The sequence below is a fragment of the Orcinus orca genome, chromosome 4, assembly GCF_937001465.1.
Source record: "Orcinus orca chromosome 4, mOrcOrc1.1, whole genome shotgun sequence".
NCBI classification, from domain to species: Eukaryota; Metazoa; Chordata; class Mammalia; order Artiodactyla; family Delphinidae; genus Orcinus; species Orcinus orca.
The window spans coordinates 71,132,184-71,147,725 of NC_064562.1; the positions used below are offsets into that span (position 1 = coordinate 71,132,184).

The 15,542-nt window shown below is 36.0% G+C and overlaps 1 protein-coding gene across 13 annotated transcripts in view; it reads left to right on the forward strand.

The window, feature by feature from the left end:
* EPHA5 (EPH receptor A5) overlaps positions 1 to 15,542 on the forward strand; it is a 330,528-nt gene that overhangs the window by 152,209 nt on the left and 162,777 nt on the right. Inside the window, exon 6 of one of the 13 annotated variants that reach the window (XM_033425569.2) lies at positions 5,881 to 10,029. The exons of the other annotated variants lie outside the window; for them this stretch is intronic. Coding sequence (XP_033281460.1) covers positions 5,881 to 5,885 — 5 coding nt within the window. The 3' untranslated portion in view covers positions 5,886 to 10,029. Of the gene's footprint in view, positions 1 to 5,880; positions 10,030 to 15,542 lie in introns of those variants that run through there. 13 annotated transcript variants of the gene reach the window in all.

Here is a 15,542-nt window from a genome sequence, read left to right on the forward strand (position 1 = left end):
TACAAGCCGTGCTTTATTAAACTCAAACTTAGAAAAGGAATAAAATTCATTGGGCTCCTCCAGTTTTCTAGTGATTTTGTCTTTCTATGCAGTGCCTTGTTTTAAAAAATTGATGTACATTTAGTAATTTTTCTTTATAGAGAAAAGCATTTAGATTATTTACATGACAATGCTTCTGTTGTTCTCTCCTGTTGTTCTTCTGTTTTATTATTTTAGGGCGTCTAAAAGTATATATCTGCTAGATAGATGGATAGATGGAGGGTGATATATCAACATAGGATGAAAATTAAAAATCCCATTGAAGCAGTTACTTTAAATGTTTCATTAACTGCTTACAAAAGAGTGTGCATTTATGATGCTCTTCTATAAACATATTTTAAAAATTTTTACTTTAAAATAATTTTGCACTAGGCATACTTTATCAAGAATTAAATCATAAAGCTCTTTTAATATATGCAAAGGTATATTTTATCCCTAGAAAGAATAAGCTCATTCTAACTGAAAAACCAAAAGTATTAACACTTTAATTTGCAAAGGTACAGAATCTTAATTCTGAGCTGAAATAGACCAAATTTTAATTGTTTTGAAATAGTCTTAGACTCTTGGACTTTTTCCTCAGAGCACTTGATTAACATGATATGAGTAGCAAAGTGCAACAAACACTTTGGAGGGAATGTCCCAACCTGTCCCAGACTATCAGAAATATCACTAAGAAATGTGATTACTGTATTTCGAAGGGTTTTATTTCTTGGTTCTTCCAAAGGTGTCTGGGGGACATGATAATCCCATTTCATCAAGTACTTTCAATTTGATGCCATTCATGTAGTTGTCCAGCATGATGTCTCACAGGATGTGGAGATGATCAGGGTTCCTGAGACTAAATTATGCTGTAGAGTTGGAAATTTAAGAGAATGCTGAATTGAGATGGTAAAAGTACATAGTTGTTCCTGAGAAGAGGGCAACAAATGTTTTCTGTTGGTCTCTATTGATTGAGATGTTAAAAAAAATGTTCATTGTCACTTGCTAGATTATTACTACAGTCATTCTGAGAGTCCTTGTTGATTTTCTTCAGTGGAGAGAACTTATTGGCTGTATTTGTAATCACCACTTGATTAAATGTATTGTTGTTTGCCAGGATTAGTTTGTCTTCTATACAGATTAAACAGGTAATTTAAATCGGCATGTTGGTAATCCCCACTCTTTATTCCTTTATTTTTTATGGTGACACTAATTGCTGCATTCCCCCCATGGATCCACTAAAGGTGTGTGTTTACTCTTTTGGCAGGAGGGAGATGCTTTAGTTTGGTCATTACTACAGTTTTACAGCTTTTACTGCATGAGCCTCAGAGACAAAGAGAAGTTGAAGAGAAAGTTGAAGAGAAAGTCTTCCAAATATACACCAGTAACCTGGTGAAATAATCAAAGAATTGAATGTGCCAGTTGTAATATGGGCTCAGGACAAAATCTCATTCATCACATTACCATCATAGCCTCCACTCAGATCAGGGTTTCTTGGTATTCCGGATTCACTTGGATTAGTGTTAGCTCAGAGGCAGTTTTCTATAATTTGTGGAATCTATATTCTATACCCTAGTTTGTAAATATAAATTTAGATCCAGAAATCTACATTTTATAATCTGGGCGGTAACACCCCCCCTCCCACTTACCTAGAAATGGCCAGAGATTCGTCTCAGATAAACTGAGAAGGAAAATGTATAATGTTAACGTATGTTACTATTGCACAGTCCTTCTTAAGGACAGTCAACTTTCTCTTCTTATTTAGGGGTTATAGGGTAAGTAGACTAAATCAGGTCTAGGAATTCGTGAGAGACCATGACTAACTAGGTCACTAAATTTTGATTTGTATTTCTCAGACCTTCATATCATTCGTGGTACAGATCAAATGGCCCATTATTTCAGTCGCTAAATGCCATCGTACTAGACTTTTTCCATTCACATCTGCTGCCTATTATGAAATCTGTTCCCACTTTCCTTCTAGTGGTAAAGTGCTACTACTTGGCCTCTGCCATACCTGAACCCTAAAGAAATCAAGAAATCATTTCACTGCATCTTCAACCTCTGTGTTCTCAAGTATAGAGAACAGAAATTTTAGAGATTTTATTTATAAAAGTGGCACTGTCCTCATCAATTTATTTCTCATCATTATGGTAATGAAATTGTCTTCTGGGTTCTTTCTGAAGATGTAATTAGTGGATAGTTTCATAGGTCTTGGAAAATAAATCCACTTTAACATTCCTATTTCAGTAGGTCATTTAATCCCTTCTTCTACATTAAAACAAGGAATTCCCAGTATCTGAACTTTATTTAAAAACTTAGCCCACCTTTCAGTCCAGATTTTGGTCAACTAATTGAAGAAGCATTTAGCACTTGTGATAGCTACCTGGAGAATGACATTGAATCCAGAATCTCTAATCATGCATTTATACCAGCTTGAATGAAATTGTTTCTCGCTTCTCTGTAAGGAACACATAGAATCCATTTTCACACATATTTCCTGTGCTTTTGAAGATTTAAGTTACAGGATCTTGTGAGACTCATATTCAAGGAGCTTCTTGTCTCCAGTATTGACCAGGTAGTTGGCTGCCAAGAGGATGTTGGGATCTTGAGTTCAAATGGAGTAATAAGTTTGAGCAGGAAGACAAGTACTTCCTTCTATCAGTTAATGATCTTAGATAAGGTATTGAAGACATGAAGGAACAGCTTCAGTGAAGTGTGGGACAGCTTAATGGTAGCAGGAGAGACTCAATAAGATTTAGAAGTTGAGAATATTTTGAATCATCTGTATTCTCCTACATATCCACATTCCAATGCTCAGGGTTTCACTCTTTTTTTCCAGTCAGTGGCCTCATTTTCTCATAAGACAAGACAATAAAGTCAATCATTTTAGCAGTTCAGGAATTCTGTGGGATAATACTTGTTTTTGATGTGCAGTTCTGTCATCCTTTTCACCGTTAAGAGGACGTGAGATACAGCATGGAGACTCTCTGATCATCTAAATATGACTTGAGCAGATAATTTAAACTTTGAGAAGCTAATTTTGTTTCTTTAAATTCTGCAGTGCAGTTAGACACAGGCTATCCTTCCTATATTTCTTATATTTCTCATGCTTTTATGGTACTAAAACAGATGGAATTTGGTCACCAAAAATATTATCCTCAAGAATCACTTTATTTGAGGTGACCAGAGGTGATAAGACATATGCCCCGTGTTGTTAGATTACCATCCTTTAAAACTACATAGGTTCTTGCTACAATGAAATTCAACCAGTCAAACCACTGGTCCAAATCCCCATTCCTTTAAAAGACTGTTGCCTGCGACACTTCTCTTTGGGGAACATTTTTTGGTTTTAATGTCTATTTTCTTAGTTGCAAACAAAATTTCCTCTGGTTTAAACAGAAAAGCCCTTTAATAAAAGGTATTAAGTGGCTTATACAATCATTGAGAAAAATAGATTCAAAGATTAGAGGCAAGTTTCAGGAGAAATGCCCAGTACTCTACCAGAGATCTGGCCTGATGAAGCGAAACATTGCCACTGCAGCTGTCAAGCAATAAATGGCAGGCACTTTATTGCAGTTGCTGCTGCCATTAGTAGCATTGCTATTTCGGAATCTCAAATTGAAGCTACTGAAAAATCTTCAGATTTGCCACCATATTCAAACTATGATATCCAATGAATTTGTTCGAATTTGAATGAAAATTTCTACATAAAATTGTTAAGCAAGTTATCTCCATTATTTTGAAAAAATCTGTTTTTTCAAGTAATTAAGGTTTGTTCATCCTATCTATCTTTCTCTTTTTCTTCCTCCCTTCCCCCTTTCTTCCTTCTTTCTTTCCTTTCTTCCTTCTTTCTTTCCTTTCTTCCTTCTTTCTTTCCTTTATTCTTTCTTTCCTTCATTCTGTATTTTCTTTGTATTTCAGATGATGTGAGTTGAGTTAATAATATGCCTTAACTCATGGCACATTACCATCTTTGAGCTATGCAAGGTCCTCACCTGGTTTATATATTTTCTTATGTACTGCTTTTATCCCAAATCCATTTTCCTAAACAGCAGCCTTTTCATGGATTAATTGTTTATTTCTATTCATAGGTATTCTTATTAAAAGTTTATTTAGCATTGGATGCATGTGTTTTTAATTTCATGTAATCGTTATGTTAAATATCTCATTCTGACTACTAAATTTTTCACCACAATCAAAATGTTTTGTAGATCCACTTATATTGCTTTTGGCCATCTAATGTGCTGCTTATAACTGTCTTACGTCCACTGCACTTTACACACTAATTCACCCAGGGACAGAGACCCAGATCCTTTGACTACCCAATCTGTGGGCATTCTTTATTCAATTTAAAGCCCTAATATAGTGATTTTCATTCAGTATACCCAAATTTTATTTTATAAAAAAGGAAAAAAACTCAATAAAACTGTAGGTCACATTTTCAGTTCTTTTCCAATTTCCCTACACAGTGTACCTAATATAATTTCATTGTCTTCAAAATAAAATACACAGAGTAGAAACTGTGTGCGTGTGTGTGCGCACGTTTAATCTGTTACACAGAGCAGCAAATTAGTGTGTTGGTTAAAGATCTAGACTGTGAAGCCAGACTTTCTGTTTTCCATGCTCTCTCTGCCACTTACTAGCTATGTGACATGGTAAGTTACTGAAACCTTCCAGAATCTCAGTTTATCCACTTGTAAAATGGAAAAAAAAATAGTATCTATAACATTGGATGGTTGTGAGAATTAAATGAGTTAATATCTATAAAATAGAGTAATGCTTAGCACATAATAAGGTATTGATAAATGTTACTATAGTAGTATTTAAGAAACTTTTCAGTAGTATTCCAAATAGTGTGAGTTCATAGAAGAAACTATGAGATAAATAGCTTTTAGACTTTATGAGTATTATATAGACAAACTCATTGGTGAAGTAAAATAAAAAGAAAAAAATTCAAAAGTGAAAAATAATATATAGAATCAGTGATGCTACAGGTAACAAAAGCAACTGCTTCAAGTTTGGAGGAGTAAACTGAGATTTCATTTTCCAGTGGTGACTCTATCTTCAATGATTTCTTAAAACACTGAGTTTTATATTGGCATTGAAGTTTTTCAATTCAATAAAATATCCACAGCAATAACATAAAGAAACAAGAGAATAACAGCATCAAAGTAAGAGCAAAAAGGGGGAAAATACTTTGTGTATAGAAAATAGTCATAATTTTCATTTTCATCAAAATGTATTTGGAAAAATACAAATTTCGTTAGCTACATCATTTTTGTTTGTGGACAAATATTAATTTGTTAATTATTGAAGTTTCTAAGGAAATATATCTAGAGACAAATGTTTTGTTTAATTATATATCATGAATATCTGTACATTGGCCTCATACTACCAACAAAAATCTTTTAATTTTGCCAGTTGAAGCTGCCCATCCACATCAAAACTTGGCTTAAGTGAGGCACAAGTTCTGAGCTTTTCCTATGCCATTTGCTGTTTTGAAAACAGTTCAAAAATGAGACACTAATCTGATGAATTTCTCCATAATTCATCTCTAGTGTATTTAATAAGGATTAGCAGATGGGGTGGAATATTTTTAGAAATCCTCAAAATACTTGTCTGGTTTACTGACAAGAATCTTTCTAGAGACTTCTCTGGTTTCTAAAAGAGACTTCAGGGACTTCTGTTCCTTCTTCTTTTTCCTTTCTACCTACTGTGGTACCAATAACAGAGACTATGATGGCTAGCATGTTTCAGCACTTAGTGTGTGCACATTGCTATGCGAAGAACTTTACTTGCATTTTCTTATTTGATTCTAGCAATATCTTCATGACATAATATTATTATTATTCCCATTTTTAGGATGAAGAAACTGAAGTTTAAAGATCTGAAGTGATTTTCCCAAGGTCACAAATCTAGTAAGTGAGGGAATAGGAATCCAAACCATGAAATTCTTACTCTAGAGCTACTGTGCTCTGAATCACTAGTAAATATTGCTGTTTCCTCTGCCTGAAGCCTATTTCTTACATCATTGTCCTAGATAGCTCAGTCTTCAGATCTGCTTAAATCTCTGCTTCCATAAGAAAGTTTGCTCTGCTCTCCAGTTTGGGCTTGCCTCTCTAAGGTAACCTGGAGCACAGGCAGTGTAACTATTTGCTTTCTTATCTATTTTTCTGGAATCTTCCCCTGGGGATCACAATAATGCCTGGAACCTGTGCTTCTTAAAATATTACCTAAAATAATGAGTTCAATTGTTTCTCTATTATTTGAATTAATGTTATAATTTCAGTTACTGGTGAGATGTGTAACGTGTTTCTAAATTTTTTGTAATTCTTCAAATAATTACATGCTAAGGTTTTGTTTTCTTATTTCTGTTGAGTGCCTCTCCCAAGCGCCTCTCTTTTAAATTCAGGATCCAGACACAGAGCCTTAATTGTAATTTATAAGTTTAGGTTTTCTGGAACTCTGAAATCAGACATTATTGTTTAAGGTCTACTGCTTAGCTGGCCTTCCTACTTTCTTAATATCTGTTTCTTTAGACACTCTAATCTTGACAAAAGGATTCACTGCAATTGACTGAACTCATTCCAGAGAGGAATTTTGTATAATGATTACGGTGCTATTTAAGAGCAATACATAGTGTTTTCAATCTATAGTGTGTTTATGAGTTACTTACTCATGAGCTGCACACTCTGCATTTATGGTTCATTATATCCAAGGGAGGGCCCGAGAATCTGCATATTTTCACACACACACACACACACACACACACACACACACAGTCAGTGATTCTGCTGCATGGTGTGTTTAGCCCACATTTTGAGAAAAATTACACTTGCAGGAGGTTATGATATTTGTTTCCTGTCCCTTCTCTCTAGGGAAATGGTGACAACGCTTAATCAGGTTTGCTTGATGTTGCTTTTCTCAAAAGCTCTTTACCTGCTGATTTCTGTTTTTGCGCCAGCAATGATTTTGTTAATACTATTTTCTTTCTTTCTAATGTGGGTACTCTATTCTGCCTACTGCTCACCTGGAAGCTAGTTTTAAACTCTGCTCTTTTATGTAATTCTGGTTGCAAACTCACTCCCTATTTAACAGAAATGTGGTCAAAAATCCATTTCAAGTGTGAACCATCATGTGGTTCAGTTCAGAATCAGAGCAACTCACTCAGCATTTGAACTGTTCAATCATTCATCTCATTGGCATGTATGCTGTGAACTTATTTGTGTAAAGATGCCTATTGTAAATTGATATGCATAGAATATCAAGTTGTTTAAAACCTCACTCTGAAGTGCTGTTGCTCTCTAGTCCTTGAGAACAAAGTTCTGAAAGCATTCCCAGTGACCTGGCATCATGTAAAGCTTCTTAGTGTGCTCTTTAGATGTAGCATAATACAGATGTGAAATCATGTTTAAATCAAGCATATCCATGAGTCCTCTATTAGGTTCTAAATGAAGTTTACTTAGAATACTGAAATGTTTTTTGTACAGCATGTCGAAATGATTTGTTCATGTGATTTTCCTGAAATTGACTGCCATTCATTCAAACATCAAGTATTTATTCAGCACCTTCTGCATTCATCATATGCTACTGAGCATTCTGAAAGATACAAAAGCAGCTGAAGTACTCCATCCTACTCCAACCTTAGAAGTTTTTATTTTCTTGCTAAAGAATTAACGAATTGAAGAATAAAGTTTAATAAAATAAAACAGTTAGAAGAGAACTAATGACAGAGTATTAAGCGCAGCAGCAATAGCATCAAATTCATTATCTTTGGATGATGATATGGATTGACTTGTTGACTTCACATTGTTTTTCTCTGTATTTTGCTTCCTTTATCACACATACATGTCTGTAGAGGCATTTATTCAAATCCACTTAGGATATACAGTTGCATCTATTAAAAATAGATGATACACCATTTTGTAACTGCCCTTACATCTATTTCAATAGTCATGCCTTGTTTGGTGAACATCAATACCAGAGTGATCAATCTTTGCTGATAATGACCTATTATTGAATGATATATTAACACAAAATGAAGTGACAAAAATTATCTTGAGATTATTTGACTATTGGGATAATTTTAATTTATTCTGTTATATCTAATTTTATTAATATTTGACAGTCCATTTAATACATTATTGGAATTCAGTCAGAGCAAATTACCTATTTGTAGCTTGGCACACAAACACCAATATCTTCTTTGTCAAAACAAGCATCTAGCTTGAAGAATGTGTTTGAAGATGTGAAATGTTTTCCATTAAACAAAGTATGCTTGCAGTGCTGGCTTTTTGATCTCACTTTTTACAAATTTTCTTCCATTAGTAAGAAAAAAGAGCCTAGATTATTGAATCTTCAAGCCTAAAAGGCCTGAGGATATGACCTGTACTGCAAACCGATGCTTAAACTACAATTCGAGCAATGATTTCCCTTAGGCTTGTGGTAGAGAACCAAATACAATATTATTCCAAACAGTGCAGTTTCTCTGCTTTAATTACATCTATGTATTTAAAGTATATGAATTTAGAGGGTGTCTATTTTTTAAACAATCTTTATTTTTCCCTAATAAAACAGTAAATGACATTTGAAGATGAAAACTTTCATTATCCTATAAATTACTAACCTTTCAAGTTATAATTTCTGTCATCAACAGTATACTCATATTAATAAGACTTTACTTGTTATTACTTATACTTAATTAACCCTTTATACACTATACATATAGAAAGAAATAGTTCTATTTCAGAAAAAAACCTTTGTAGAGAGTAAATTAGTAGTGTTTTTAAGTTATTGGTAGTAATGGGAATGGTGGTAGCAGTTTAGCAGTGTGGGTTTCTCCTTTTCCGGTTTACAAGGCCAGGGTATTTTGTTATACTACAAAGACTCTTCACTTTAGGAGTTTATTTTCAATAAGACTAGTTACTGGTATTAACACTAGGATTAAGAGAAAATATAAGATGGTTGCTATTTGGCCTACAATTATGTATGGGTGTTCTACAGGTTGGCCTCCAATTCATGTTAGAGTTAGGAGATCTGCGACTAGTACTCAGAATAAGAGTTGGCTGAAGGGTCGGAATATTACGCTTCGTTGTTTAGATGTGTGTAGTATTGGGATGAATATTAGAACAAGGATTGAGAGTAGTAGTGCTAAAACTCCTCCTAGTTTGTTGGGAATTGATCGTAGGATTGCGTATGCAAATAGAAAATATCACTTATCTGCAGGGGGTACATTCCAAGACCCCCAGTGGATGCCTGAAACCTTGGATAGTATGGAACCCTATACATCAGCGGTCCCTACCTTTTTGGCACCAGGGACTGGTTTTGTGGAAGACAGTTTTTCCATGGACGGTGGAGGGGAGGTGTGAGCGGTAATGTGAGCAATGGTTCAGGCAGTAATGTGAGTGATGGGGACTGGCAGATGAAGCTTTGCTGGCTCGCCTGCCACTCACCTCCTGCTGTGTGGCTCAGTTCCTAACAGGTTGCGGACCAGTAGAGGTCTGTGAACGGGGCTGGTGACCTGTGCTATACACATATACTATGTTTTTCCCTATATATTAATATATACATAAGTTAGGCACAGCAAGGAATTAACAATGATAACTAATAATAAAATAGAACAATTGTAACAATATACTGTAATAAAATTTATGTCAATGTGGTCTCTTTCTCTCAAAATATCTTTTTGTACTGTACTCACCTTTCTTCTTCTTGTGACGATGTGAGTTGATAAAATGCCTATCTGATGACATAAAATGAATGACCTTGGCATTGTGACATAGTGCTAGGCTGCTATTGACATTCTGATGATTTGTCAGAAGGAAGATCATCTGCTTCAGGTGGTCCTGGATCATTGAGCCATGAAGAAGTGGATTTTTGGATGCCAGGAGCAGAGGATGTTGATGGTTGGGGATCCTAAGTGGGATGGAGCGGGTCAATGTGAGATTTTATCACATTACTCAGAACAATAGGCAATTTAAAACTTATGCTTGGCTCGTGGGCGGGGCCTATGGGGGTGGGGAGCCAGGAGGAGGAAGTTCCTGGGGGCCGTGGGAATGGTGTACACACCGCGAGTCACTTGTCAGCGCTCGTCTGAGGCAGAGGCATCACCGCGCTGGACCTGAGTGTCATGCACAACAAAGGATAGCCCTCACACACATTACAGCCTTTCCACTAGGTGACCGAGTTGTATTTCCTTTTAAGTCTTGTGGGTCTTCTGTTGGAAGCCATTTCTTCAAGTGTTTCTTTCTTGACGGTTGCCTCTCTTCACACCCCTGAACATTTGCCTTTAAAAGTAGTTCAGGAGAGGGGGAAGATGGCGGAAGAATAAGACACGGAGATCACTTTCCTCCCCACAAATACATCAGATATACATCTACATGTGGAACAACTCCTACAGAACACCCACTGAACGCTCCCCAAAGGCAAGAAACTCCCCACATACCTGGTCTGAGCCATGTGGATGAAAGGCTGTTGGTGCTGCAGCCAGGAGTCAGTGCTGTGCCTCTGAGGAGGGAGACCCAACTTCAGGACACTGGTCCACAAGAGACCTCCCAGCTCCATGTAATATCAAATGGCAAAAATCTCCCAGAGAGCTCCATCTCAACAGCAACACCCAGCTTCACTCAATGACCAACAAGCTACAGTGCTGGACACCCTATGCCAAACAACTAGCAAGACAGGAACACAACCCCACCCATTAGCAGACAGGCTGCCTAAAACCATAATAAGGCCACAGACATCCCAAAACACACCACCAGACATGGATGTGCCCACCAGAAAGACAAGATCCAGCCTTATCCACCAGAACACAGGCACTAGTCCCCTCCACCAGGAAGCCTACAAAACCTACTGAACCTACTTTAACCACGAGAGACAGACACCAAAAACAATGGGAACCATGAACTTGCAGCCTTCAAAAAGGAGACCCCAAACACAGTAAGATAATCAAAATGAGAAGACACAAAAACACACAGCAGATGAAGGAGTGAGATAAAAACCCACCAGACCTAACAAATGAGGAGGAAATAGGCGGTCTACCTGAAAAAGAATTCAGAATAATGATAGTAAAGATGATCCAAAATCTTGGAAATAGAATGGACAAAATGCAAGAAACATTTAACAAGGACCTAGAAGAACTAAAGAGGAAACAAGCAATGATGAACAACACAATAAATGAAATTAAAAATACTCTAGAAGGGATCAATAGCAGAATAACTGAGGCAGAAGAATGGATAAGTGACCTGGAAGATAGAACAGTGGAAATAACTACTGCAGAGCAGAATAAAGAAAAAAGAATGAAAAGAACTGAGGACAGTCTCAGAGACCTCTGGGACAACATTAAACACACCAACATTCGAATTATAGGGGTCCGAGAAGAAGAAGAGAAAAAGAAAGGGACTGAGAAAATACTTGAAGAGATTATAGTTGAAAACTTCCCTAATATGGGAAAGGAAATAGTTAATCAAGTCCAGGAAGCACCGAGAGTCCCATACAGCATAAATCCAAGGAGAAACACGCCAAGACACATAGTAATCAAACTGTCAAAAATTAAATACAAAGAAAACATATTAAGAGCAGCAAGGGAAAAACAACAAATAACACACAAGGGAATCCCCATAAGGTTAACAGCTGATCTTTCAGCAGAAACTCTGCAAGCCAGAAGGGACTGGCAGGACATATTTAAAGTGATGAAGGAGAAGAAACTACAACCAAGAATACTCTACCCAACAAGGATCTCATTCAGATTTAATGGAGAAATTAAAACCTTTACAGACAAGCAAAAGCTGAGAGAGTTCAGCACCACCAAACCAGCTTTACAACAAATGCTAAAGGAACTTCTCTAGGCAAGAAACACAAGAGAAGGAAAAGACCTACAATAACGAACCCAAAACAATTAAGAAAATGGGAATAGGAACATACATATCAATAATGACCTTAAATTAAATGGACTAAATGCTCCCACCAAAAGACACAGACTGGCTGAATGGATAGAAAAACAAGACCCATATATATGCTGTCTACAAGAGACCCACTTCAGACCTAGGGAAACATACAGACTGAAAGTGAAGGTATGGAAAAAGATATTCCATGCAAATGAAAACCAAAAGAAAGCTGGAGTAGCAATTCTCATATCAGACAAAATAGACTTTAAAATAAAGACTATGAGAAGAGACAAAGAAGGACACTACATAATGATCAAGGGATCGATCCAAGAAGAAGATATAACAATTGTGAATATTTATGCACCCAACATAGGAGCACCTCAATACATAAGGCAAATACTAGCAGCCATAAAAGAGGAAATTGACAGTAACACATTCATAGTACGGGACTTTAACACCCCACTTTCACCAATGGACAGATCATCCAAAATGGAAATAAATAAGGAAACACAAGCTTTAAATGATACATTAAAAAAGATGGACTTAATTGATATTTATAGGACATTCCATCCAAAAGCAACAGAATACACATTTTTCTCAAGTGCTCATGGAACATTCTCCAGGATAGATCATATCTTGGGTCACAAATCAAGCCTTGGTAAATTTAAGAAAATTGAAATCGTATCAAATATCTTTTCTGACCACAATGCTATGAGACTAGATGTCAATTACAGGAAAAGATCTGAAAAAATACAAAAACATGGAGGCTAAACAATACACTACTTAATAACGAAGTGATCACTGAAGAAATCAAAAAATACCTAGAAACAAATGACAATGGAGACACGATGACCCAAAGCCTATGGGATGCAGCAAAAGCAGTTCTAAGAAGGAAGTTTATAGCAATACAATCCTACCTTAAGAAACAGGAAACATCTCGAATAAACAACCTAACCTTTCACCTAAAGCAATTAGAGAAAGAAGAACAAAAAACCCAAGTTAGCAGAAGGAAAGAAATCATGAAAATCAGATCAGAAATAAATGAAAAAGAAATGAAGGATATGATAGCAAAGATCAATAAAACTAAAAGCTGGTTCTTTGAGAAGATAAACAAAATTGATAAACCATTAGCCAGACTCATCAAGAAAAAAGGGAGAAGACTCAAATCATTAGAATTAGAAATGAAAAAGGAGAAGTAACAACTGAGACTGCAGAAATACAAAAGATCATGAGAGATTACTACAAGCAGCTCTATGCCAATAAAATAGACAACCTGGAAGAAATGGACAAATTCTTAGAAATGCACAACCTGCTAAGGCTGAAATAGGAAGAAATAGAAAATATGAACAGACCAATCACAAGCACTGAAATTGAAACTGTGATTAAAAATCTTCCAATAAACAAAAGCCCAGGAGCAGATGGCTTCACAGGCGAATTCTATCAAACATTTAGAGAAGAGCTAACACCTATTCTTCTCAAACTCTTCCAAAATATAGCAGAGTGAGGAACACTCCCAAACTCATTCTACGAGGCCACCATCATCCTGATACCAAAACCAGACAAGGATGTCACAAAGAAAGAAAACTACAGGCCAATATCACTGATGAACATGGATGCAAAAATCCTCAACAAAATTCTAGCAAACAGAATCCAACAGCACATTAAAAGGATCATACACCATGATCAAGTGGGGTTTATTCCAGTAATGCAATGATTCTTCAATATATGCAAATCAATCAACGTGATACACCATATTAACAAATTGAAGGAGAAAAACCATATGATCATCTCAATAGATGCAGAGAAAGCTTTTGACAAAATTCATCACCCATTTATGATAAAAATCTTGCAGAAAGTAGGCATAGAGGGAACTTTCCTGAACATAATAAAGGCCATATATGACAAAACCACAGCCAACATTGTCCTCAATGGTGAAAAACTGAAAGCATTTCCACTAAGATCAGGAAAAAGACAAGGTTGCCCACTCTCACCACTCTTATTTAACATAGTTTTGGAAGTATTACCTACAGCAATCAGAGAAGAAAAGGAAATAAAAGGAATCCAAATCAGAAAAGAAGTAAAGCTGTCATTGTTTGTAGATGACATGATACTATACATAGAGAATCCTAAAGATGCTACAAGAAAACTACTAGAGCTAATCAATGAATTTGATAAACTAGCAGGATACAAAATTAATGCACAGAAATCTCTGGCATTCCTATACACTAATGATGAAAAATCTGAAAGTGAAATTAAGCAAACACTCCCATTTACCACTGCAACAAAAAGAATAAAATATCTAGGAATAAACCTACCTAAGGAGACAAAAGACCTGTATGCAGAAAATTATAAGAGGCTGATGAAAGAAATTAAAGATGATACAAATAGGTGGAGAAACATACCATGTTCTTGGATTGAAAGAATCAACATTGTGAAAATGACTCTACTACCCAAAGCAATCTAACAGATTCAACGCAATCCCTATCAAACTACCACTGGCATTTTTCACAGAACTAGAACAAAAAATTTCACAATTTGTATAGAAACACAAAAGACCCCAAATAGCCAAAGCAATATTGAGAAAGAAAAACGGAGCTGGAAGAATAAAGCTCCCTGACTTCAAACTATACTACAAAGCTACAGTAATCTAGACAGAATGGTACTCGCACAAAAACAGAAATAGAGATCAATGGAACAGGATAGAAAGCCCAGAGATAAACTATGCACATATGGTCACCTTATCTTTGATAAAGGAGGCAGGAATGTACATTGGAGAAAGGACAGCCTCTTCAATAAGTGGTGCTGGGAAAACCGGACAGGTACATGTAAAAGTATGAGATTAGATCACTCTCTAACACCATACACAAAAATTAGCTCAAAATGGATTAAAGACCTAAATGTAAGGCCAGAAACTATCAAACTCTTAGAGGAAAACATAGGCAGAACACTCTATGACATAAATCACAGCAAGATCCTTTTTGACCCACCTCCTATAGAAATTGAAATAAAAACAAAAATAAACAAATAGGACCTAATGAAACTTAAAAGCTTTTGCACACCAAAGGAAACCATAAACAAGACTAAAAGACAAACCTCAAAATGTCAGAAAATATTTGCAAATGAAGCAACTGACAAAGGATTAATCTCTAAAATTTACAAGCAGCTCATGCAGCTCAATATCAAAAAAACAAACAACCCAATCCAAAAATGGGCAGAAGACCTAAATAGACATTTCTCCAAAGAAGATACACAGATTGCCAACACACACATGAAAGAATGCTCAACATCATTAATCATTAGAGATGCAAATCAAAACTACAATGAGATATCACCTCACACCGGTCAGAATGGCCATCATCAAAATATCTAGAAACAATAAATGCTGGAGAAGATGTGGAGAAAAGGGAACACTCTTGCACTGCTGGTGGGAATGTGAATTGGTACAGCCACTATGGGGAGCAGTATAGAGGTTTCTTAAAAAACTACAAATAGAACTACCATATGACCCAGCAATCCCACTACTGGGCATATACCCTGAAAAAACCATAATTCAAAAAGAGTCATGTACCAAAATGTTCATTGCAGCTCTATTTACAGTAGCCAGGACATGGAAACAACCTAAGTGTCCTTCATCAGATG